We start from the raw sequence: 27067 nt of genomic DNA on the forward strand, positions 1-27067 counted from the left end.
CTCTGCTGAGAAAAGTAAGTCCCTGAATGAGTCAGCGTAAATGATAACTTACTCGATAGCAGCATTTCGAGGAAAAAACGTTCTCAGCGAGAGCCGGTATGAATCAAATTCCCTTCGGCGGGAAAGGCGGGGGTGGGAGATGGAATGGATAGCATTAAGCAGGGCTGTCTGGAAAACAGTAATTGTGGTCCATGGAGAATTTCAAGGTTTAAAGTAGCCCCTTCGGTATTTTTTCATTAAACAATTCAGAGATCCAGACTAGCCAAGTGGTTGGGTCACTCACCGCGTATGTCGGAGAGACAGGTTCAAGGGTGGGTCTGTAGCAACGTTTTCCCATCACAGAGCTCTCTAAATCAGGCAGAGCAGGGACTTGAACCAGGGTCTCCCGCATCTCAGGCACGTGCTCTAAGCAACTGACTGCAGAATGAAAGACTGAGGATCAGCCATGCGCACTCTTGCTCAGACATACACAGACACGTACGTTTCAGCTTTGATGAACCAGCATATTCTGGAATTACATTTCATCAAACTGTTCCCACAGTTTCTGTGTACCACAGCCCATACAAAGAACTAGGTTACAGAGTAAGGTTGCAAAGCCAAAACATTCAAAAAATTAGGAAGTGCCAGAATTAAAGATGCCAGTGCAACCTTCATTTGCCCCGATGGCATTTCCTAGCTCTGAGTGCTTAACTCTGCCATTTAATAAGGTTCTTTTAATAGACCGTTGTGTGTCATTTTCCAACTTTTTAAAACGGCAAACTGGAAAAAACCCAGGAATTCCTTGAGGTGGCCGCCGAGGGATACCCACGTGGGTCATCAGCAGGGGTGGAAAGTTTAGCTCTGCCACACAGAGCTCTGTCACTGGAGTTAACAGAGTAACTGATAGCAGCAGGATGTTGTCATCCCCGATGAGGGCTGGCACGAGAAGGGGATGGAGAACACACTTTGCTGCTGGGGTTCCCAGAGACTTGCCAACAGCAAAGGAATGGCGAGACTCAGGAATCTTGGATTGCGCTCTGGGGTCTGGATGGGAATGTGCTCCACTGGGCACAGACTTTTTTACCCATTCCTTCCAAGTGTGACCTCTCCTACCCCATCCTCTCCAACCTATCTTGTCCCAGTTCCATACCCCTGGCCCCTCCTCCCACTCAAATTCTCAAGTAGCTAATCCCAATCTCTACTCCTCAAGATTCTCATCCCAGTCCCCATCTCAAGGTCTATTCTCACCCATCAGGACTCCCCCTCTCAATTTCCCGATCGTTCTCCTCCCAGCTCCATGTTCCCAGTCTCCTTGCCCAGCCAGTTCCAGTCTCCCACACCTCAACTTCAGTTTCTCTCCCACCCACTCTGCCAGCCTCCAGTTTGTATCTCCTCCCACCAGACTCCTTGTCCCAATCTATTCTCTCTCTGCATTCAAATCAGGCAGCGTTCTCCTCCATGTGTTCATTTAGAACAGAGGAGACATGGGCTCCCTGCTCTCAGTTCTGGTGCCTGGCCTTGCAGCAGCTCAGAGCTCCAACTACAGGGAAGTTCTGCTCAGCCCTGGGCTGGAACAGGACCAGTATAGATGGAATCGTCCATGAATTTAGCTGCAAAGTTCTAGCAAGTCTCTACTGAGCATGTGCAAGCTGCAATTTTTCAAAAAGCTTATAGCTTGGCCAAATGTGGGCAGATTTTCATGGGAAAGGCAAGAGGCACACCCCTGGCACAAAGGCTACCCCCTGCCAAATGTTAAGACTCTGCTCCGAAGGATGGGGGCACTAGAGCCTCTCAAAAGGAAATGTCGCCAGAGGTGGTTTTAACATGGGCAAGACAATTAATTTTTCTTGGAAACAGTGGAACTTTTTTGGCTGAAATTCCCTCTACATCCGCCCCCGCCCCCAACAACAACAAAAAAACCAGTCTAAGCCAGACACTCAGAATAGAAAAGCTGGTAGATCAAGGGAATTTGTTACCATATCAATGAAATAAAGTTTTGTAAACGACCAAAACCCACATTTCTTAAAAAAACATTCAAAACATAAATCGCTACACACAACCCTAGTATTTGGGACATCACCTGACTATGTGCTTCTAATCTGCCCTCAGGCCTCTGAACCACGACACAAAACGTTAGCCTCAAGGTGCACCAAATCACTCCAGGATCCCAATGCTGCAAATACTTAAGCATGGGGGGAAACTTAAGCCCATGTTTAAGTGCTTGCAGGACTGGTGGGATCTAGCTATCATCTGCTTATCACAGGGATTCCTCAGCTGTAAACTGACACTGACCTCCACTTTGAGTTCTACCGATGAGACGTGTTCAATAACAGCGAGGTATTATTAGCATTAATGCTACCAACGAAGTGATACTGGAGAACGGATACGCAATCACGGACAATTTCAAATCAGTTTTATTTTCTTAAATCGGTGTTATACAATTTAAAGCCAAAAAAAAAAAAAAAAAAGGTCACAAAACACAAATTAAAAAAAAAAAAAGTTGACAATCGAGCATTACCTTTTAAAGAATAACATCATACACTTTCTCACAACCCTGAAGATACGTGGTATTAGATTGAGGTTTCTTGAAATCTATTTAAGATGCTACATACAAACGCTGCAACAAGTAACAAACCCATGACGATAGTGAATCGACTAGATTAGCAATTTCAAATTTTCTTTTCTTTTTTGCATTCCTTATTGTCTACAAAGCAATAAATACTATTTTTTACCAAAAAAAATTTGGATTCACGCTACATGCATTTAGATAACAAATAAAGTCACCAAAGTGATGGCAAAAGAAATCTGTCTTTTTTGTTTTGTCTTTTTCTCATTGTTTATTTATTTTTTAAACCCAAGCACAGTGGCTAAGTTTCAAGTATTGAGAAAATATATATACTATGTACACACACACACACACTTATTTATATATTGGTTGAAGATCTGTAAACCACTTTTTTTTTGGAGCAATATATATTTATATACGTTGAATGTGGACAAATTTGATACATTCAAGTAATTAAATACAGCTGGAAGGCTAGTGCTGAGCTTGTCATGTATACGGATCAGATCGGTACACCTGTGGCATACACACGAATCCTGGGATGCAACTGACTAATACCTGGCAATAAGCGATTAAGTTTGTGGGGTATCCATGGCATTCAGTGCGAAAAGCACGTGTGTGCTGGGAAGTTTGTCCTGGCTTACCGTTTCCACACTGCATCCAGGTTAACGTACTGCACTCGTAGCATAGCCTATTGCAGGACTGGTGGTGATCCTTTCCGAAGTGGTCTGCTTCTTGTTTAACATCTCCAGCCACAGGTTTGTTTTTATTTTAGGAACAGGCAAACATAGCCACAGCTACAGCAGGCTGTGAATGAACGAAGCAATGAAGGACTGATACTGAAGTGACACATCATGTAATCGAACGCCCCTGGAAAGGGGCGGGGGTTTACTTGCTTTTGTGTTCTGCCACGAGAAGCGTCCATCTTACCACAGATGAAGCTGGTTCACACGTCAGAGTTGTTCCTTGCATAATATTTTTTCCAAAGAGTGTCATACAAAAACATGCAAAAAATTACAGTGGCAGAGAGAGAGAGAAGTAATGAATATTTAACCACCATGTGCAAAATGTTATTAGATCCCAAAAGCTAAGCCCACGGTTCGCATTTCATCCACAGAGGTTACTTTTTCCACTCAGCGCTAACAAAATACTGCCATGACTCTGATAAATAAAAACACGCCCACACACACACACGAACACTCACAGCCAACCAGTTTTCCCCTCACACACACACTCGCAGCATCCAAGCCTCAACAGATCTTCAACCGCCCACACCCACAGGCCTGGTTTGGCTACACAGTCGCTTAAAAAGAAATGCTGAAGGTAACTGAACACTAAAAGGGTTGGTTGGTTTGTTTTATAAAAATTAAGCAGCAAAACAATAAAAAAAATGCATTTTCGGTTGTAAATATTTAAGATCTCAACGTCTGTTCTTGAGCTCTTAAAAACCATAGAGCTTTGTACTGACGGTCCTTAAAAAGAACATTTAAATAAAAAAACCTCTTGGTACTGCAGGATTTCAAGTCAGCTTTGCCTGGCACGGAGGGGAACAGCACATGGACCGTGTGACTGCTGTTTGCTGCACATGCACAAGATACAGTACAGTTAAATACATACAGTGACACACACTCGATATAGCGATACATACTCGCCCCGAGGAATATGTATTCACACAGATACACACACGTAGTGCAATAAAACAACGAGGAACAAAAGAACAGCATTCCCAGCAGTCGTGAAGTTCCGGGGTCACCGTGTGATGCAAAGTCAACTTGTCAAAGTTCCCATAGTGTGTAAAGTGCTTCTTTGAGTCACAAAGTTAGTGTTTTGGGGGGGCAGTGGGGGAAAGGGTTAGCTAACCAACAGCTGAAAGGAGGACAGCATGGGCACCACCTCCTGTTGGATATGTACTGATGGGCCAAGCTGTGCAGTCAAGGGTCTAGGATACTGACCCTACTGGGGGAATAACCATCGGGGCTTCTTGTAATGCTAGAGTCGTTTTTAAATATATATACACACAACTTTCTTGTCCTTGGTTGCTCCCCATCCAGGTAGGGATGTGACCCGCCTCCTCATGCTTGGTACAGGGGAGCCTCCTCAGCGGCGACGTGGTTCCAGCATTGCTCAGCAAGTCTTTCGGAAGGTTGCAGCTGTCTTCAGCAACGCTCCAGGAAGAGATCCAGCTTCCCCACCTTACTCCTCTCCACCACACAGGAAGTGCTCCGTGGCAGGATATACACAAGGACAAGTGCGGAGAGGGAGCAGCTGCAGGTCAACAACCAGTTCCTGAGTGCTTGGCTATCAGCAGGGATGGGGAAAGTATGCAACTGGCCTGAAATTCCACCCTTCTCAATTCACTGAACAGTTCACCTGAAACTTCCTGCTAATGGTTTCAGCACATCCACCGCCAGCAATGGATGCAGCACTAAAATACTCCGGCTTTGAGCAGGAGGGCAAGGCAGCAGTCTTGTCCTTTGAAGTGGAAGTGGGAGGAAGGGAAATTCTATCCTTCACCCCCTCCACCAAGAAAGGGAAAAAACCCTGACTCTCTCCTCCATCTTCCCCAAGTCTATATGGTGGGGAAGTGCTTGCGATCACTGCTGTCACATGTCTCCCAAAAGAGAATCCAAATCTCTACTGTGGAAAACCTTCCTGACGACTACAAATAAGATCAAGCAGTTTGTCTTCCAGGTTCCCCGCAGCCAGGCTCCTTCTCCACCACTGCAGCCAGCGATCGGAAACTGAACGTGATTGGCTGGCGTGAGGTTCGCAGCGAGCAGCACTTTTAAAATCATGCACAGATCCCCGATAACAGAGCCGACAACCGGCGTTCAATACACATCTTACCTGTCAGAGAGAAAGGACACAGGAAATCAGTCGCTTGGCCTCCAGCAATATTAAAGATAACAAGATAAGGAGACATATAGAGGATCAGCTCCTGAGCCAGTGTTAATGGATGCAGCTCTGCTAAGGCAATGGAGTTACACCCATTGACACCAGCTGAGTACCTGACTCAAAACGTCCTCATGCAGAGAGGAGCATGAGAAGTGCGAATCATTAGAGACTCCAGAGAACAGTACTTTGGCCACTGTTCCTTATAGGGACGTTGAGTTCTCAGAAAGAAAGGGCCCTAATTTGGCTCTAAAATCAGCGGGGTTGTAACTCTTTAAATCAATGAAGTGGTTTACGCCAGTAGCGAAGATGGCTCAAGATCTCAACCATATTTGCCAAGGCCCAATCTGGGACACAAAGAAATCAGGGTCTGATCAGACCCTTATGGAGGCAGGAAGTTCAAAGTTAGGTGGGATTAATTCCTAAAGCTTCAGGCTCAAGGACCTGAATTCCTGATGTAAATAATTAATATTGGTAGGTGCATGCAGCTGGGCTGTACATTTGGATCTAAAATACAGCCTGTCACAATCTAACAAGAGACACGCAAGAGAGACTGTCTCATTCAGGAAGCTGTGAACTAAACTGGGTTAAAGAACATGCAATATTGTCACAGCCGTGTTGGTCCCAGGATATCAGAGAGACAAGGAGTGAGGTAATATCTTTTATTGGGCCAACTTCTGTTGGGGAGAGAAACAAGCTTTCTGGGACTATGTCTACATCACAAATTACTTCGGTATAACTTACATTGCTCAGGAGTGCGAATAATCCACTTCTCTGAGCAACGTAAGTTATACTAGCGGTTTTCCAACTTTTTTTCCTGGCAAGTGTGGAGCCAGTGCTCAGGGGAGAGGCAGAGCATGGAGCCCTGTGGCCCCTTCGCCTAGGAGCCAGACCTGCTGCTGGGGCGCAGCGTGGTGTCAGAACAAGTAGGGACTAGCCTCCCTTAGCTGGGCAGCACTACCGACGGGACTTTTAATGGCCTGGTCGGCAGTGCTGACCTGGGTTGCAACTTGCAGTTTGCAAACCACTGAGTTATGCCAGTCTAAGTGCCAATGTAGACAGCGCTATGTCGGTGGGAGAGCTTCTCCTGCTGTAACGGACATAGTGTTGACATAGCCTCAGTTAAAAAAAAATGTTAGTGACTAGATCTCTGTTGGAGAGAGGTGTTTTTCAGGTGGATTAGCCAGCGAGCTACATCTCTGAATAAGTGCTACGCTTGAGACTTGATGAGAAGTGTCTGCAACGCCATAGCGTTCCTTAATAATCCAGTCAGTGCCTACAATGTACTGTTAAAGCAGCAGTCCCCCTCTGCCTTTAACAACACTTCAGATCAGCCATTAAAGTTGGATCGTTACTGGTATTATTTAACTGACTGATTGCTTGCGGCTGGAATTCTCTTCTTCCATAAGGTATCTAGCGTCACTGAATACCTAGGTGCTGATTACAACAATGGCACCGCCCCTGCTGAGGAACAGGCGCAATCTAACTGACGATTTTTGTGCCTCCAGGGGAAGAGTGTAGTTGGTGGCTGTGCAATTCCCCCGCCGGGAAGCCAGCTATAATGGTTTTGCCATTGCAGTTAAGTTGCCAGATTTAGCTCTGGTGAAAGCACAGCCAGAGTTGAATTTAACCCACTCTCTTGCTTTTTGACATGATGCTAATTAGATGTTCCCTGCTGCCCGAGGCAGGTTCCATAACTGAGCCATACTGACCAAGGGCAGAGAGAATGGGCTCTGTGTCCAAGATAACTCAGTGCTCTCAGAATGACACTCAACCCTCCAGCCAGCGTGGGTCAGAGCAGCGGGATGGAGCGTCTGCTCACAAGGACAGAGGAAGGATGCTAACTGGGAGGGGTCTATTTGTCTTGGGGTGGGAAAACTAAGAGGGCCGGTTTGTTCTCTGGGTGCAAAGAGACGGGGAGGGGTGCATCAGGAGGGAGGATTTGGCAAAGGGTTCACAAGCTGACACGGGGTGTGTCTACACTGCAGTCAGAGGTCTGATCGCAGCATCATTACTGCTGCTTTTAGCGGCACTAGTGTGATCAAAGCTAGCTTGAGTGTAACCGACACGAGCTGCAATCACAGCTCTGCCTGCGGGGGACGTACCCTTCGACGTGCATTCGGAAGAGCTGCCGCAGCCCTGATTGTGTCAGGCAGCGACCTTCACGCAACAGCTACTGCCGGTTTGCTTCCCTGAGTGACCAGACTAACAGTCCCAGCTGGGAACCAAACCCACACCTTCGCTCCTGCCAGGCCCAGGCCTTGAGCCAGCTCCTTCATAAGCAAAAGGCTGCATTACAGCCTGAGCAATCTCTGTGCCAGGGCAGCAGGTCCTTACGGCAGCATCCTGCTGCTCTGTAAGCGGGAGGCAGGTGGCTGAGCACTGAAGGAATTATTCCAAACAAAGACATTTTTGGTGTGTCCACAAGAACTTAGCCCCAGTGGAGGGAACCCTGGAGACTGAGACTCTGGATCCTCCGATGGAAAAATACACAGAATCATAGAATACCAGGGCTGGAAGGGACCTCAGGAGGTCATCTAGTCCAACCCCTATGCAAAGTAGGACCAATCCCCAGATAGATTTTTGCCCCGATCCCTAAATGGTCTCCTCAAGGATTGAACTCACAACCCTGTGTTTAGCAGGCCAAAGCTCAAACCACTGAGCTATCCCTCCCCCAAAACTGAGTGCCCAGCTGCTCACATTTATTGATGTTCTCGATGTCCCCCTGCTCCGTTATGATGTTCAAGAGCCCCTCCATCAGCAGCAGAGCCTTCTGGTACCTCTGTGTGCAGTCCTCCCTGTGATGGAACATCTCGTCCAGCGCTGCAGACTGCACCTGTGCGCAGAAGCCCCCCTCCCCGAGTTACTCTATGCAGCAGGCAGAGGGACAGTATTCAGGCTGCACCATCACGCCACGCTCAGCAGCACGCACACTGAGAGCTGGATGCCATTGCATAATCATTTATTTACCCCAAAACATTGCTTTGGTCAATCCAAACCCATCCATGAATTTGTGCCGAGTTTGCCCAATAGTTTCGAGGGGACCGAAAAATCGAAATGGCTTGATGGCGTCGAAGGGAAATGTTTTGTTTCAACGTTACCAACACATTTCGGGCTGGAGCTACAAAATGGCCAGAGGCTGAGGACAGCACAGTAGCAATTGAGAGCCACAACAGCCAGCCACGGGGCCAGCAAAAGAGAGTGAGAATGACCCTAGAGCCTCGTGCTTACAGCACCCACCTAGGATGTGGGAGACCCACATTCAAGTTCCTGCTGCCATAACTATTTAATGTTTTTTTTAATAAAAAGTGGAACAGCTTCACTGAGAGAGAGATGCCTGCCTCAGAATACGCCATAGTTCAGTGGCTTGGGTGGTACTCCTGGAACGGGGGAGATGCAAGTTCAGATCCCTTCTCCACATCAGGCAGAGAGGGGAATTGATCCTAGGTCTTCCCACATCCCAGGTGAGTGCCCTAACGATTGGGCTAAAAGCAGGGCTCCCTCACCACTCCAGGCCTAGTCCTCTTTTGCTTTTGTTAAAATGTCCCAGATCAAAATGAAGAATTTCGAGTTGGGGTCAAACAAAATGTTTCATTCGACTCAACTCTAAATGTTTTCTGATTTTTCAATTCGCTAAACATTTGGTTTTGGTTTACCCCAAAATGAAACATTTGTCTGATTTTTCTGACTTGCTAGCAAGTGAAAAATCCATTATTCACCCAGCGGTATGTATGTCCCTTCCCGGCCCTCCAACGCACAACGAGCCCGGCGTGAAAACAACCTGCCAGCACCCTGTATGTGAGCTGTGACCAATCATGCTGAGCCACGATGCATGCTGGACACTGCTCTTCTAGGGCTGCGAGATCTTTACCATCTGCACGGCGTAGCTGAAAATGAGCTTCTCTGCCGTGATGCTGTTGATCCGATCCATAAGCTTCTGTTTATCCAAGAAGAATCTCTGGAGTCTCATGTTCAGAGAATGGCAGGCCGACACACTGGATTTATAAAGTTCATTAAGCTTCTTCACAACTAGGGCAAAAGAAACAAAAATGTTTGTCTCCACTTCCTGCTTTGTCTCTTTCACCTACTCTCCACGCTCCAGACCTTGAAGGAGTGTCTCCAAGGTGCTTTGTTTAAAGCAAAGCTTCAGCCGTTCAGCAGCATACAGACTGTGAAATACCCGTCACTATCGTGGGCTTTGACTTAGCCTCGTGCAGTAGCTTCAAGGCTCTTATATGGAGATACCCACATATGCGTCTAGTTCCCCTGCCACCAGATCTAGTTTCATTTCTTTTAGCTGAAACAACAAAGTTTAGGCAATTCAACGTGTGCACTTTGCCTCTCACACCACTGGGAACGGCAAACACTCCACAAACGGAGCCTCTCTGATCCGATGGCTGGTGGCGTGATGCAAACTTGCCTCACCTATGGTAGCTAATGGAGCCTACAATGCCAAGAGTGGGTGAAGCAATGGAGTGGAGCAAGGATATAGCAATTATTTGCTGCCCTACCAGGTGGACGTACAAAGGCACCTGACCTCCCTTCCTGCAGGGCAGCCAGGATTTTAAGGCTCCAGGACTACGTGATGGAGAAGAGCAAGAAGAATTTATCTCAACGTTACTGTATGTGGCCAGCAATAATAATCCAAAAGGGCGTTCAACAAAGCGAGAGACTGAGCCTCTTTAGTAGCTTAGATACACGTCCTAGACTTACCAGGAGATTTTTCAAAGGCACACAGGTCAGCCTGCCAAGCTAATGGGACTTGGTGCCTTTGAAGGTTTCCCCCTAATGCCTACATTCAACTTTACATGTTAAAAAGGGACTGTTCATCACAAAGTAGTGTCAGCGTCTTTCAAACTGCTCTCGCTTCCTCATATACTTTGAGACCCGGAATTCTAAGCAGTGCTTCGTGGGGAGAGAAGGAAGAATGGAATAGATTGCCTAATGCCCAAAGCCTATTGGTGAAAGCTCAGCTATACATCTAGAGGCTACAATCTGCAAGGTACCTAACGAGCATCTGGGAAAAAAGAGGTTAAGACTTCTCTGTAAATGCTCAGAATAATTTGTTATTCAGGCTACAAGGACAGCTGTAGCCGTGCCTGGCCACAGCTTCTGCAAACTCATTCCAATTCTCCCTGAATATGCTCTACTTCAGAGTTCGGAGACTAGGCTCAGAAGCTCACCTTTGGTTCTTAGAGAGCCCGGTGGATGACCTGAATGGCACCAGGTAGTGTATGATATACAGTAACGTACAGCGGATTTAGGACTCGGAAAGTTTCAGCCTCTGCCATCTACTCTTTCAAGGGGGAAGTTAGAGTCAGTTACAGAAAATCCACGGAGCGGAGTAAAATTCCAGCCCCCGGGATTTACTGATACAGCATTTCCTTTGGCCACTGCCTAATGCCTGAACAAAACCCAGTGCAGCTAGAGTCACTGAGCAGAGAGAGCTGAGCGCTATGGCCTCTGCGGGGAAACTGCTCTGCAAAGACTAATTTGCACCCAGAGGCTTTCTGAACCTTTCAGCCACTGACCAGGAAAAGGTTTTAAGAGGCAAGGAGGAGAAGTAGCAGCGTGACTTTCCATTTACACGAGTGGAAATTGTGTGGCTAAGTCCCTGCATTGGCCACTGCAGAAAGAGAGGCTGTGCTGTTATTGACAACACCTCCCCAATGCAGAGAGGTGATTTTCAAAGACACAAAGCACATTTAGATGGCAGCCAATGGGAGATGGGAGTCTAATTGCCCTTGGTGCCTTTGAAAGACTCCCCCAATAGCGTCCCGATGCTAAGACAAAAATCCAGCCACTAGCTTTGTACTGACTAGTGGCCGTCTTGTGGGATGGCCAGAGACGCGCAACACGTCAGAACCAATGGAAGGCCGTAACAGACTGATAAATAAACGGCTTCCTACACTGCCATTGGGCATTGTTACTTCCTGTTTTTTGTTTCTTTCACTTGAAAGTCACGATTGCCAAGAAGTGACTCAACTTGCCAAGTAAGCACGTATTCCGAATAATGTAACTAAGTTGCACCCCCATCACGTATAATTAAGCACCTGTGTATAGAGACATGCCGAGATATTCAGATCAGCTGCTTTCTCTCTAACTGCCAGTGAGGATTCCTACAATGGCACAAGCGAGAACCTGGGTTCTTGCATAAACTGAATGTCACCTGAGGAACAGGTTCTTTGAGGTGTATGAAAAGCATCCCTGAGGATATCAGCAATGCCAGGAGGCTCACGTGCTCTTCTTCCATGCCACCGGGCAGAGGGCCGATAACTTTGCAAATGGAATGTAATACTTGGGAGAAGGTGGGGGAGAGACAAGGCAGGCTGCTGGCACAGAGCGGGGGTGCATGTGCACGCTGGCAGAGGGTGGCAGCGTGAAAGGAAACTGCCAGCACAGAGGAGTGCGAGGAAGGCTGACTACACGCAAAAGTGGTGCTCACTATTGAGTGTGAGGCCACTAGCCGAGTTCAGTGGCGATGGCTCATATATGTGGATGGGGGAAGGGGCAGGTGTGTGCATGCATGTGTAAAAGCTGCTCCTCCAGGAGCTCTAAAGAGGAGGCAGCTGGTTATCCACGCAAGTGATCCCAGACAGCCTGCACTGTGTTCACCTGAGGCACTCAATATATAATAGAGAGGGTCGGAACTAGCTAGCAGGATGAACTCAGCACTCTGCTTCTCACTCTGCTCTTACTGCTGAAGTCTCAGGGCAATGCAGTGAGGGGCGGGGTCTGTGAGGGGGGAACAACATCCTCATTCCAAGCTCCTTTCCACAGCTCTGGCACTCCAGACGGGTCCCTTGTACTTGTGCCCAGGGGCCCTTACCTTGTTTGACAGTGGAGGAGAGGCACAGTTTGCCTGCCTTGATCTGTTCTATGGCTGTCTGCAGGCCCGAGGACAGCAGCTCTGCTACTTTCAGGTACAGTACCAGCTGCTCTGCATAGCTGTAAAGGAAGCACATTTCAGTGCAAGCAGATCAATGGGCTGGTCGATGTATTTATAGCATGACCTCTACAATAATTGTCCCAGAGTGCTTTCCAAATGCACACGCCAGGCACGTGGGCAGAGAGAAGCAACGCACAGCAGCTAGGGTGGTTTTGGGAAAAGGTCAAGGAATCCTGGCTTCTTCCCAGGCCTTACCTCCATTCCCTGCTGAGAAGGCTGATCTGGTCAGCCACCATGCTCTCCTGAAGCTGGTACTCAGAGGCCACTGAGCTGCTCATCTCGCTGGTGCTCCCTTTGATGGTGGCAATTTCCATCACGTAGTGGACGAAGGCAAGCATGAAGCGCAGGCTGCGCAGGATGTCCGTGTGCTCTTGCTGGAGAATGAAACACCAACACCGAGGTTACATGTAGGATGCAGCGTGTGAGGGAGGCAGGACACATTGGCAATAGTGCCAGCACACAGAGGACTCATCACTGGCTTATGAAAGCAGAAGCTGAGGATGTAACTCTAAGAAGAAGCTGTTATTGTGTCTGGGTATGAAATCCCTGCACTCAGACCCAAGCCCAGACACCAATCCTCCTCCTTCACAGATTAACGGAGCACAGCTTCAGGCCACAAGTTTACAAGCAGTTCCCCAGAGAAGCTGGTAAGCCAGGCTCCCAGTAACAGGCTAACCTTCCAACAGGAGTTTTCCTTTCTGTGTGACTGCTTAGGAATCCATCAAAGCTGAGGGGAGTTTCTGTGAGCCGCGGGCCTAATGCTTCTCGCTGTCAATGAGGCAAGCAATGGAGTGATTGAGGACAGAGCTGGGCACATCCAGAAGTAACTGGCTTGAACTCCTATGTATGTAAACCCAACAAATACAAGCCTCACACCAGGCTGTCAATACAACACAACACCCCACTCCTTAGAGTCTTCAGTCTGAGTCGACACTGTCACAGAACCAATGTCTCCAGAGTTGATTCTTATTTCAGGACAAGAGTGAGGTATGCTGACAGGGCAAGCTTGTCATGCTGCTGCTTGAGCATCTGTTCTGTGGGTGAACCGTGGCCTTTGGCCTCTTGGCTCTCAATCCAGCACCCTGAGCTATGAGGCACCTTCATTTAATAGGGGGAAGAAACCTCACAGTAATGGGCTCAGCTCAGAGGGGCACTTCCCCATTTCTTGGGGAGTTTTACTGAATAAACCCCACCCAGTATAGCCTGAAGGCTAACTACTCATAGGACCTGCCTCAACCGGAGTAGTGTGTCCAGTTCAGGGCACCACATTTCAAGAAAGATGTGGAGAAATTCTAGAGGAACCAGAGAAGAGCAACAAGAATGATTAAAGGTCTTGAGAACATGACCTATGAAGGAAGGCTGAAAGAACTGGGTTTCTTTAGTTTGGAAAAGAGAAGACAGAGGGGACATGATAGCAGTTTTCAAGTATCTAAAAGGATGTCATAAGGAGAAGGGAGAAAACTTTTTCACCTTGGCCTCTAAGGATAGAACAAGAAGCAATGAGCTTAAACTGCAGCAAGGGAGGTGCCTAACTGTCAGGATGGTTAAACACTGGAATAAATTGCCCATGGAGGTTGTGGAATCTCCATCTCTGGAGATATTTAAGAGTAGGTTAAATAAATGTCTATCCGGGATGGTCTAGACAGTATTTGGTCCTGAGATGAAGGCAGGGGACTGGACTCGATGGCCTCTCGAGGTCCCTTCCAGTCCTAGAATCTATGAATCATATGAATCTATGAACGACTGGCTCTTTGAGGTGACTATAAAACCTGTTACAACGTCTTGCTGGAACTTCTTGTGGAACTCCTTTTGGTATTTTCGATCAAAACGATCGGAAGAGCTAGCAGGTCTGTCATGCATTCAATGGATACATGCAGTGTCGTAGTCACGTGGGTCCCAGGATATTAGAGAGACAAGATGGGGGAGGGGCCTATAAAAAGACATTACCTCACCCACCTTGTCTCTCTAGTCATACAGTGAGTCAGTCCTTCTCTCAAAGTGGCAGGTTAATGCCCTTTAGTCTATGAGTTATGGGCAGCCATCAAAGAGAGAAATACATCCCTCATATTGAGCAACCAATTACATAGGTTTCTTTATTCACCCATCAGTTCTGCTTCTTGGTTCATGGGTTTCATATGTACATGGCCTCCATAGCACCTCAAAATCTCTAGTGTCTTTACCCTCACAATACTCCTGTGAAGTAGGTAAGTGCTATTATCTCAATTTTACAGATGGGGAACTGTGGCACAGAGAGATTAAGTGGCTTGCCCAAGGTCACATATGATGGAACAGGAATTGAAACCGAGTCTCCCAACAGCCAGGTTAGCACCCTACTCAGTGGACTCTCCTTTCTCTCTACCCATAAAGAGCCTATGGAACTTTCCAGCCCTGCCATCAGTAATCATTCAGAACCTCTCCTGCTCCAGTCCCCCAATATGTACTTTGTTTTAGCACTGCATAGCAGACTTTTAAATACAGTCCTGAATTTGTCTTGTTTTCCCCTAAAGGAACTTTTCAAAGAAAAAACATTCACTTACTTTTTACAATGAACCCTGAGATAAATAATAGGTTTCAAAATACCAACATTTCAGTGTGCTGTGAAAACATCAGCAGAAAGCATCTGTGTGGAAAAGTTGTCAGGTTGGCATTCCGGACAGATCCACAGGGCATAAAACGGGTTACAAATAAGCCAAAAAAAGTTGGGTGCCAGGGAGGTTTTGCAACATGTGAATGGATTATTAAAGCCTGCATTCAACAGAAACGAGGACCAAACCAAAATGACTCACTGCGGACATTTGATGCAGAACTGCACAGCATTAACAAGATCAAGCTGACATTTCCTTGGGAAGATTCTGTTTGGGCCTACAGAGGAGGAGTGGCTGCCACATTCCCATGCTTCTGGGGCTCTTAAGGTGGCAGGAAGTTCAGTTAATTCCCACACAAAATCTCAGGCCCATGGCTCTGCAGAAAACTTAGCAGATGAAACCAACTCAGCGCACACCTGACAGTTCATCTCATTTTTCTAAAAAATGGATCAAACCTTAATTCTTAAACCAACGTGCATAGGTCTCTGCATGTATCCAGAGGCACAGCCGGCTTTAGGAGTCCGGCCAGCACCTTTTTAATTTTTACTCACCCAGCGGCAGCTCCGGGTCTTCGGCGACGGGTCCTTGAGTGCCACCGAAGACCCGGAGCGAGTGAAGGACCTGCTGCCAAAGTGCCGCTGAAGACCCGGAGCGCCGCCAGGTGAGTACGAATCTTGCCCTGCACTTGCTAAAGCCGGCCCTGTCCAGAGGATGATTTTTTGATATTGGAGTCAAGGCTTAATTGTAAAAAACCTTTCATAGTCCTAGATGAGCTTCCGTAAGATTATGAATAAAGATGAAACCAGGCCTTAGTTTTTCCCCTCCCTCTCCAGCTCCACTGCAAATGGATAACCTGACTTACACATCAAATGCACTTGGGCGGTGGGAGTATTTGCTATGCTTCCAGCTCCATTCACTGTGGGGAAAAGGGGGTGTCTGGCTGCCTTTCAACTTGACAAAGATGGTTCAACAGCCTACTTTGTTGGTTCAGAGTCTCTCTCTCCTGCTATCAACACAAGCATCCAGTTTATTTTCTTTTAGGTCCTTTCATCGGAGATTGTATTGCTAACACAATCCCCAGTGCATGCAGAAGATAGTAATGGGATACATTAAATAGCTCGCTGGCCGGACTTGGCTAGACCTCAGTAATACTTCCCCCCCCCCCCTTTTAAAAAGAAACAACCCAGACTTCCTTCACAACCAGCTGATTTTCAGTCAAAGAAGAAAGTGCAATATTGAGTGCTGTTTCCAACCTTCAATTTCAGCTTTAGAAAAGGCAAAATTTACCCTCCGTCATTCCAGTAACCAGCTACAAGGACTGAGAAGTTCAGTAACTTTGTTCCCTCACAGACAAACAGGACCAATATGCTGAAAGCATTTTTGACTTATTGAACTTGGGCCAGATCTGGTGTAAACTGGCCTTGCTCCCTTGCTGAGGGTCTGACCACATCTGCTGTAAATATCCAATATGTCAACCTTTTGGACTTGCTTTTGGTGATTCACCTCCTTCCCCCACCCGCATTTTTGTTTTAAGTACTCACCTCCATGAGCGTCTCTTCAGGCAGTTCTGGTGCCTCAAATGTAACTGCCCCTTCCAGATTAGCTGCAATAGGATCCACAAGAGTGTACCGGAGACTAGATGGAGCTTCCATGGCATCCCCACCAGCTCCCACCAGCAAGTGTCTGCCGCTGAATGAACCTCCTGAACTCAGAGAGCTTGATGAACCCACTGAGAAGAAAAGTACACATGGCAATGATTTAGACATTAATACCAGGCAGAACTGCAGCACAGCCATTGCTTAGATGATGTACAATCCGCTCTATCACACAGACACCCTGCTAGGAAGTGGAGTATTGGGGTTCTTGATTAGATGCCTAACAAAGAAAGCAGTCGATCCCATGCAATGTAAGTATGTGTGCTACAAGCTTGGAGCCCGTTTTTTGCCATCTCTAGTAGCAGCAGTGGCTCCAGGCACCAGCGCTCCAAGAACGTGCGTGAGGCAGCAAGCCGTGGGGGGCGCCCAGCCGGTGGCTGTGAGGGCGGCAGTCAGGCTGCCTTCAGTGGCTTGCCTGTGGGAGGTCCGCCAGTCCCACGGATTCGGTGGCGGGTACGCTGAAGCCACAGGACTGGCAGATCTCCCACAGGCATGCCGCCGAATCCGCGGGACCGGGGACCTCCCGCAGTCGCGCTGCCGTAGGCAGCCTGCCTGCCGTGCTTGGGGTGGCAAAAAAGCTAGAGAAGCCCTTGTCTAGTAGTTCTGACCCTATGGACAACAGCATGTCAATTCCCAGGCTCCTGGTTCATTTGGGTGGAACTGTTCTCCTCCCCCATTTTACAGATGGGGAAGTGAGGTACGGAGCATATTAAGCTGTCCAGGGTTCCACATTGTGGCAGGGCCAGAAACTGAACTCTGATTTCCTGAGTCCTAGTCCAGTGCCCCATCTACTAGATCACCACCAACCATGTCCCCTTGGGCCAATCATACTCAAGCCCAGAGAGCACCACAGATACATTGTTTACTATAAGATTTATCAATAGCAAAAGGACCCTCCAAAGTCATGCAGTCATAATAAGAGAATTAAATATATTCACCATGACCCGCATTGCAGCACATGTTGTCGATGGGGAACGTTCTCTGAGACACAGAGGCTGTAATGCATGTCTATCCAGCTATGTTAATTCGGCCAAGATGGGATTCCCTACAGTCACTGAACGTCACGGTTGGAAAAGACACAGCCTTTCCCCTCTGGATTCCATCTGCTGCTCTACAGAGTCTTCAGAAGACTCAGCCACATAATTTCCTGATGAGTTACTTATGACAGAGTTATACGCAGCTTTCTTTCCTTTACCGCCCTGCTTGAGAACTACACCCCAAAGCTTTCAGGGACCCGCAAAGAAGGTCTGAATATTTCCAGCTCTTTGAGGGGAGACAAACGGAACAGGCAAACGAAAGGAGTCTCAAACTCAGAGTATCCCCAAATTTGCAGGCCACTGTTTCCAGCAGCCTTAATCTGGCCTGTACAATTGCTCTGTTGTTGTACTTGTCTAATGACCCTATTTATGGTCACTCCAAACTTGTTAAGCACTGAGGCTGCGTAAGGCTTCAGCTTGTGTCACTCTGCCTCCGAGCCCCCTCCCTCCCAGCAATGACAGCCTGCTGTTCCATTTCAGTACATGAGCCAGAAAACTGGCAGTAGTTAATAGAATAGGAGTAATAAAGATCAGTCACAGCTCTTCAAGCTCAGTTCTTATCCAGTTGCAACACTTCGTGAACTTGTCTTAATATCCACTGCACGGCTTGCCCTGGGAATGCTTAGGGGTGGCTCGGCATCTTTTCCAGAGGACTCTGAAGAGAACGGGGAATGGAGCCTATGTATGATGTACAGGACGCTGTCAGCAGGTTAGGGAATGATTCATCTTCATACCCTCTGGTCTCTATAATGAATTTTCACGCTATCCTGGGGATTTTCTGCTCAATGCCAAAAAGCCCACATTTAGGACAGGGACTGAGGGAGAAAGAAAGACGGCTCACAGGGTGGTCTCCTTAATCAGGTATTAAAGCTAGTCCTTTAATTAAACTGTACAGCTTGATGGAGTAATGCAGACTCATAATGATGAGCACAGCAGTTCCCCAAGTTAACTATTAAGCACACAGTCATTTCCTATTGAACAACATTATTCAGAGAGAGTGAACTGACTCACATGGATATTTGTTCTGATAGAAAAGTACTAGAAAAGGGCTTTTCCTGAAGTAGAGAGCGAAATAAAGTAACAAATATTTGTATCTCTCTTGATCATCCACATTCATCCTCAAAGCAACGGAAAGAGCTTTCAGTAATAACTTGGATTAGTATTTGCCACGGTTATAATCTCAATGGCGTTCAGGCCATTCTGCTAAACCGTTCTGTGCTGCCAGTGCTCCAACAACAGGAAGCAAAGTCTGTGGCACGAAGGCCTGCCCTCACCACCTTCCAGACAGACCCACCAGAGCAGAAGGGTAGGGCCATTACCTGAAAACATCCTGGTCCTAGTGGTTTGTGGGGGCGTTGTCCCACTGGGAGGGGATCCAACCGTGAAGACCACTGGGGAAGAGCTCAGAGAGCCCCCAGCTCTAGCCCCACAGTATAAGTTTCCTCCATAAGCAGCAGGGGGAGCTACAGAAGAAGAGTGAAAAGGAGCAGCTTTTACTAGGATTACTACTCAGAGGGCAGGATTCCTTTCCCCACAACCTCAAGATGTTCCCACCCACTCTTTTCAGATTCCACTGCTCCCTTTCCAAGCATCCCGCTGACAAAGGAAATGACACAGGCTTGCATACAAACAGGGCACAACCAAAGAGCACCAGCAGCCTTAGGTGGCCTCACTGCTAACTAGATTACCGACTCCTGCAGCTCCTCAGAGGAGGGCTCCCTCCTACACGACTCTCTGCCACAGTGGGGATCATATGTCCCTCTACCTCCCAGGAACAACGCGAGGGTGAAGGAACGTTTGAAAAGCATCCGATGCTTATTCAACTGTTCCTATTAAAATATTCATCATAAAATGGACCTCTGAGATAAAAAGTAATAATGATACCCAGCTCTTCCACAGCGCTTTTCATCCCTAGGCCTCCAAGTGCTTTACACAGGAAGAAGCACTGTTATCCCCATATCAGATACAGAAGTCAGTTCCTGCTCCCAGGCAAGGAGACCGGAGACCTCTCATTCACACAAAGCCCTGGAAAGCAAGAACCGGGCAAACTTGAGACACGCTACCAAGGCCGCATGGCCTTCCCTCATACCTGTGATCTCCATTGGCTTCTCATTGTTCAGGCTGTCGTTGCTGCCAGCTTCTGAGATCTGAGCCCCAAAGGCAGCCTTGAGAAGCAGGTCAGTGAGGCGGCCGGTGCTCAGAGATCTAGAGAGAAAATTAAATGTGATGCAGGAAGAAAAAGATGGTTTCAGAAAGGCCTGAGGTTTCAGTGAACTTCCACTCCGTGATCTGTGCCATTCCGCCTCCCCATTTGTTCTGCACATTGCACGGCAAATGGCTCAACGCTGAAGCGGCTGTTAGCCTGCGATGCTCTTTACTCCGCTATATCAGAGCCGTGGGGGCATCTCTGGCTGGGACAGGGAACAGCTAATAGCCCAGCTACTTGCATCAACACCTTCCTTTCGCTGATCTCTCCTTCCTGTCAGCATTCACTGATGGAGCTCTGCCATAGAAATGGTTTCCTTCTGGCCTCACTCCTTCTTCTGCAGCAAACCCTGTCCCCTCCCCCGACGGACAGAACCGCAATACTCGATATGGGGCTATTCAGGATGAACCCAGGAGAGAGCTGAACTCGCCCTACGAACACCATGCATCAGGACGACAATTAGAGCAGACTAATGACAGCACAGCAGTCTTAAGGCCCTGAAATGGCCTCAGTGGTAGATGACTGGTTTTTAAAGGGATCTCCGTTCAGGAAGCTGGGTATTTTGTTACAAGGGGCGGTGGCCTCCTCACTGCCGGAACCATTTCCAAATGGAGCAATCAGCGTGTTCGTGCAAATGGTGGTAGCCTAGTGTAACTGACAGCCCGGATCCCAGCTAGGTGAAGCCTGGGGTCCCAATCCCAGCTCAGGCCCCTTTATACAGCCAAAAATTAGGACACCCAAAATCACGAATTTAGGTCATGGCCTGCCTCTGCCTAGGAAGCCTATAGAAGTCAGGGTAGTATGTGCCTGCAACACAAGCCTATTGTGAATACTGGCTGATGACTGTAAAATGCAGTGTAGTTACAAGTGCTTGGTCAAAGGGCAGGGGATTGCTTTTCCCCCATGTCTATCAACCAAGCATCACAATACGACATACTTTATGACAGAACACACCGATATCTTACCTGCCCTTAATCTCTTCCACAGGGCGCAAGCCGAGGCCAGTCTGCTGGCAATGGAAGTGTCCCATCTCCTTCAGGTCTGGCAGAGTCCTGTTCCGCGTTGGGGCCATCATGACTCTCTGCTGGGCCAAGAGCGTGAGTAGGTTCTGGGAGCTGGGAGTTTTGGGGAACTCAAAAGGGGACATAGCCTAGAAAGGAGAGAGTTGGGGTTTCTTGGTGAGTTATTTGTAAATATTCTCTTCAAGCCAGTTCTGGTTTTTGTAAATGAAGCTGTATACACGAAACTGAGACTGAAAACATCTCAGCCCTCCCCAGCCCCAGAGGAAAGGCAGCTGCCTAACACATTTTTGAATGTTACATGCCACTTCAGAGCTGTGGCTGACCGTTCCCTCCACTGCAGGGACCTCGGACACTGGGGACACCTCACTCTCTCCTGGTCTCTACCTTTGGCTCATGACCAGCTTAGTCTCCTGAAGACTGAAATTGCTCTAGTCTAATCCAACTTCTTGGGCTGAGCACATTGGTGATGTTTAACAGCCTGTGATACACAGGAGGGCAGCCTGGAGGATCTGGTGGTCCCTTCTGGCCTTGAACTCTGTGAACTCTCTGATACAAGTGGAGACCAAAGTGAAGCTATCGCGTCCGCTTCACAGGTGGACATCAGGGCTCTCATCTCTACAGCTACCACCCTCAGGATGCTTGCAGGGAAAAGCCTTGCTTTACAAGCCCAGATGCACTGTGGAACTCAGCCTCATATAGAAGCCCACTGCTATGCCTCAGTCCTAATCTGTAGGGATAGGGTAGCTCATTGCCAGGGCCCTCTCAGATCCTTCGTCCCACTGCTCAGACACTAATGCCAAGCGAGATCTGTCCATTAGGAACAGGAGCATTGACTCATTGGACACAGATCATTAAACAGCCCGTGAGGAACAACTAATCAGCCACGGCAAATCCGAATGAGTTTCATCTAAACACAGTTAGTTACTCCAGAATAACTCGCCAGACAGAGCTGCAAGGCAGAATCCACAGAATACCTTCGTAGGGGAGCCCAAGATAGTTGGCAAGGGACTTCTCTGCATGAATTCAGACAGCTTTGGTGAGGACCTCAGCTGTCGGCAGGGCTGCAAGCCATGAACCTGCAGGGGCTGGCTGATGGGAGCGTGTCCAAAGTGAGCAACGAGAGGGTCAGAATGCTGCTTGGTGATCTTCTGCCTGCAGGAATGTAAGTCTGACAGGTTGGGAGCGCTGTGAAGCCGGCAGCCCATCCCTCGGGAAGAATGCTCAGGTACTGAGGCACCTAGAGAATCCGAACACCCCCCCACCCCACACACACACACAGTCATTCTTTGGTTCTAACTCTGCGAGCTGGTTTGATATCAGGACCTACAGGGAAGCCTTAAGAAAGCAGAGGAGGTGAGTTTGTCCTAGGCACCTACAGATCAAATCCTTCAACACATGGTCAAGTTCAGACTCTGTTCTCAGCAACGTGTCCCCAAACTTTCAGGCCTGATTTAGGCTTTGACCTATGGATGCCTAAACTCCAGGGGCTCATGAAATGTGGGGGCAGTCATTGCTCGAGTTCACCTGCTGGGACACTGCACATTCTCAGAGCTGTCTGGCCCAGCAACTAGCAAGGCGGATTTAGGAGAACATGGGCATAGGGAGGAGAAGGATTCAGGACTTCCACACTGCATAAACCAGTGACTTCCAAGACACAAACCAGAGTTTGTGTCATGTGTGCAACCCGCGAGCACCATTTAAATATATTAATTTCATGCCACGGTGGTATAAGGACAGCAACAGCTGGGGAGTGGCGGTGGAGGAGCCAATGGGTAAAGAATCTCTTCTCATCACAAAGGATTTCCTGTCTGAGCCAAGCACTAGAGAAGGACAATATTGTACCCAAAGCCCTTTGGAGAGCACATTTCTGATGTGTCCAGCCCCTTATTCATATGAGGGAGGCAGAAAGAGAAGAGGAAGACAAATACAATATGGACATACCAGGCATGGGGATCCTGCTTCTCGTTTCTGCTCCAGGTGGGGAGAAGAAAACAGTCTGGCCGGGTTGCTCCGGAATTGTTCCGACTTTAAGGGGAACACAATCAAAAGGTTTACACAGTACTAGGTTTTCCCAGATGATGCTGCAACCACATTAGATAAGTAAGTTTCACCGCAGACCCATCTAAGAGCAAGAAGCACTTAGTCAGCTACCTCTTCCCTTCTCCTCCCTTGGTGTAGGATAAAAGGACTGAAAAGCTCCAGGGAAAGTGTGAGAAAGGATTCTGAGAGTTTTAGGAAGCGTGATCAGAAGTTCATCCTAACAGACTGGGGTCTAATTAGAGAAATCAAATAGGAAAACATTGGCTCCCCACCTATATGAGTCCTGTAAACATGGGATTGGAGACTTCAGAGATGTAAAGGATCTAGTAAAATCCAAGTCCACCCTTTTACCTAGTTCTCCATATCACAACACATGCGGAACAGGGCTAATCTTATCCCCAAATGCCCTGCCCTTGAATCGCCCTGTAGTGTCTGGGTCAGGTTATCTGATACCGAGAAGGCTACACCTGGGGATTCCACTGACCTTGCCAAATACTGGCCCCACTGAAGTCAACAAGAGTTTTGCCATTGACTTGAGTGAGACCAGAACGTCACCCCCTGTTCGTTAATCATTAACGACACTAAACACTGATAAGACCGAATGTATCATGATTGTGATGGGGACCCAACTCTCTAGGGTAAAATTTGTTTTAACTGAAATCAGCACTGGAAAAGATTCTGGATTCCCAAGACACACAACTGGGGCCAGATTTTCTAAAGAGCTCAAAAGCCAGCAGGTCTCATTGAGAACAAGGGGAAATCCACCCTCACCTTCCCCTGATAGCAATGGGAGCTGCCGAGTTCTTTTGAAAATCTGATCCTTCTTTCTTTCGTTTCTCTGCCCTTGTCCCTCGTTCGGGATAAGGCTGCTGCATGACAACAGACCAAACAAAGACTCAGTGCAGTGGCTGAATGTCAGTTCTTTTCATAAGCAGGCCCTGAGCGAAGATCCACTGTTCACTCCACCATAGGAAAGACTGATTGGCAGGGCCCAAGGAAGCAGTTGAAGCCTTTCATTCCGGACTCATCTGGCTTGCTTTCACATGTAACATGAACATTCTGATTTGCATGAGGCCTTTCACCATAGGACTGCAAGGTGGTTCCCAAGCATTAAGCAAACCTCATGTCTCATGCAGCAAATGGGTATTATTATCCCCGTATTACAGATGGGAAAACTAAGGTACACACACTTGTCAAGTCAGTGCCAAGACCAGGGATACAACCCAACAGTCCCTGCCCCTTACTGTAACCATCAGATCATCTTCCTTTTCTAGGGAAATGAGGCGCCCGATTTTGCAATGGTCGTAACACGCCAGGCTCTGCTGGCTGGCACCTTACCTTGCGGGGACGGGGTGTAAGGCTTAGCACCGCCGAAGGAGAACCGTCTGGGGGATGGCACAGCTCCATGCTCTCCAGAGAAAGGAGGGGAAGCACCGATTTTAGCAAACCCAAGAGGGCTTGTACTGCTTGATCTTCGGACTGTGCCAGACCTAATTGGAAACAGCAATAATGCACAGGTTATTCAAGATACCACTAAAGAGGGACAAGAAAAACAACAACATCGCCGGCCATCTGAGCTCCCCCAGCTACTTTCCACCAAGCCAAATCTTCATTAATTGTTTATTATTTGTATTGCAGTAGTGCCTAGGACCAGGCCCCCACTGTGCTGTGTGCCATACAAACAGAACAAGGAGCTTACAATGTACACTGAAAAAAAGACTCCAGTTAGCTTAACTATAAAAGGGACATTAGGGGATTCTCATCATTTTTAGTCTCTCTCTCTCTCTCTCATACGCACACACACACACCCCTGACCCTTGGAAGCCAGAGACTCAGATCTTTCATGTTACCAGTTTGTTTTAATAACTCTATCAAAAAACGCCTAGTGATTTGTTATCCTAGTCGTTGCCTATCAATGTTGGGCTGCTGGTTACAGCAGTCTTTTAATTAGATAGCTCCCTAGGCGCGCATGGCATTGTACAACAGGTGAGCTGTGCCAAATGAGTTACTGCCTCAGAGGGCTTTGAGTCAAGTCAGGAATGGGTACAAAACAGGAATGGGTACAACACATAGCGGTGCGTGGCCATTGCAACTAGAGTGACTGAGCGCACAGAGGAATCATTTTATGCTCAGATTTTCAAAAGAGAGTCCGAGCTAACTAACTCCCTTAAGCTCCCTTGAAAAACCTCAGCCTTAAAGAGTAAAAATGACACTGATCCATCCTCCTAAAGTATTGCCCAGATCCTGCAAACAAAGAGAAGGGGAAACGGAGTACAGTGGATCCATCAGGACCTTGATCCTTTAAAGAGACAGGAATATTGTTTTGGTATCTCACACTATTTTTTCTTTCCAGGAAAAAATAATTACACACACACACACACTTCAAAGAACAGAATGTCTTTTTACCAGGGCAACCTCCTTCACCAAGATTCCCTTCTGCAGCCATTGGGCATGGCATTCAGGCTCCCCAAACAACCAAAAAAAAAAATCCTTTTCTCACATGAATCCCTATTTTCACTCTCAGTCAACTCTTGCGAAAAATTTCATTTTCAATCAGTCATTTCAAAAAAATATGTGATGGTCGCAACCCACAGGTGGCTTTTTTGGAAAGGGATCGGTGAGTAATTTGAAAGAACTACTCAGCTCAATATATCATACCATCAGGAATACACACTATACTTTCTCTCTTTGTAAGATTAAGGTGCAGGAATGTTGGCATATCTAATCTGATGACAAAGATTCTATTGGTGTGAATATACACTTTACTTGTGAATGATGCAGCCAAGAGGAAGCTATCCAGGTCTTATCAAATAAATGCCATTACGTTCTTTAAGAAACACCATTATATATTTTATTATGCCACTTGCTTTACAGGAACAATGCTTTAAGTGGAACAAGATTTAAAATATTTATTGGTACTTTCCTGGATCTCAAACTGTGTATAAAAACACTCTAAAAAAGCTTTTATATAAGTGAGGATGTTCCAAATTTATAGCTCATGCTATCTGGGCATGAAATAAAATTATGTATCACCCCTCCCCCCACCCCCAAAAGTATGCACTGCACACAAACACGAAAGAAAAGCCTAGCACAGAGGAAAGATGCTTAGACCCTTCATTGGGATGCAGAAAGTGTTTGTACTTCATATGGTTTATTAGGTATCAGATCTCAATAATATCATTGGTTCAAGACTGAAGGCAGTCTGTCCTGAACTTGCTTCAGCGTAATGTTAAAGGGGCTAGTCCATCTTTGGACCGTAAGAAGGAAACAGTTTAAAAATAACTGCTTGAAACTGCTCAGAGACATGACAAACAGTCCCGTGAGAGAGATGGAATTAGCAAGCAGAGAATAGGTGAGGTGGCCACAGAAAAATGCAAAATTACCACATGGCTACAGTACCACGTCACAACTGGACACAAACAAACTGTACACACGTGTACAGATCTTTCAGTCACACTGCCAAATTATCTCGGTAACTGATAAAACTTTTAGTCGGTCTGCATCACGTGGTCCTAGGTAATCTGGTACAATGGTCAATTCCCCGCCCCCCCAGATACTTAGCATTCAACTTTCCTTGACTTCTGTGGGATCTGTGGGCAAGTAGCTGAGACACAAATTTGGGTCTAAAACTAAGACATTTGGTCAAATGACTGATAAGGAATGATGGTCACTGTCCTTCTAAGTATTCTTGATAGGTAACCTGAATCCCAGCTACAGCTTTTAGCTTGATAAGGTTTTCCCTCTCTTCTTGGAGGATGTGTACTGCACCTGCTGCATGGAGGAAGAAACAAATTTGCTGAGCACAAGGCCTCCTGGAGATAAGGATGCTGCTCTGCATGAGGCTGATCATTTTTAGAAGATGCTCTGGGTTTTCTTTAGATTTCAGACGTTATGTTAGTCTCATCGTTGCACTCATGCTGAATAAAGCAGCTGAACACGATACTTTAATCCCAGATTGGTAGGCTATAGTTTGTGAATCTGAACCAGCAATTCCAGTCCCTGGTATCCATATCACAGGTACACTCTCTATATCTGCAAATTTTCCAGATCCTTGACTTTGCAGGCAGCAAGGATTATTATGGGTGATGGTCAATTCTTTTCTCATGCTTAACTCCCAAGAGCTGCAGCAAACTCTGCTC

At 47.2% G+C, this 27067-nt stretch overlaps 1 protein-coding gene across 8 annotated transcripts in view; it reads right to left on the minus strand.

The window, feature by feature from the left end:
- Positions 1–2375: 2375 nt before the first annotated feature.
- The window catches only part of ULK1 (unc-51 like autophagy activating kinase 1), a 104040-nt gene continuing 79348 nt past the window's right edge, over positions 2376–27067 (minus strand). For all 8 annotated transcript variants that reach the window (XM_050923479.1, XM_050923478.1, XM_050923476.1 and 5 more), the window contains 12 exons: positions 24267–24418; positions 22830–22913; positions 21863–22125; positions 20832–21016; positions 19750–19865; positions 18980–19123; positions 16510–16697; positions 12579–12757; positions 12264–12382; positions 9306–9463; positions 8135–8270; positions 2376–5389 (listed from right to left, as the gene is read on the minus strand). In XM_050923479.1, coding sequence (XP_050779436.1) covers positions 5334–5389; positions 8135–8270; positions 9306–9463; positions 12264–12382; positions 12579–12757; positions 16510–16697; positions 18980–19123; positions 19750–19865; positions 20832–21016; positions 21863–22125; positions 22830–22913; positions 24267–24418 — 1780 coding nt within the window. In that variant the 3' untranslated portion in view covers positions 2376–5333. The remainder of the gene's footprint in view (positions 5390–8134; positions 8271–9305; positions 9464–12263; positions 12383–12578; positions 12758–16509; positions 16698–18979; positions 19124–19749; positions 19866–20831; positions 21017–21862; positions 22126–22829; positions 22914–24266; positions 24419–27067) is intronic.

Source organism: Gopherus flavomarginatus, chromosome 15, assembly GCF_025201925.1.
Source record: "Gopherus flavomarginatus isolate rGopFla2 chromosome 15, rGopFla2.mat.asm, whole genome shotgun sequence".
NCBI lineage: Eukaryota > Metazoa > Chordata > Testudines > Testudinidae > Gopherus > Gopherus flavomarginatus.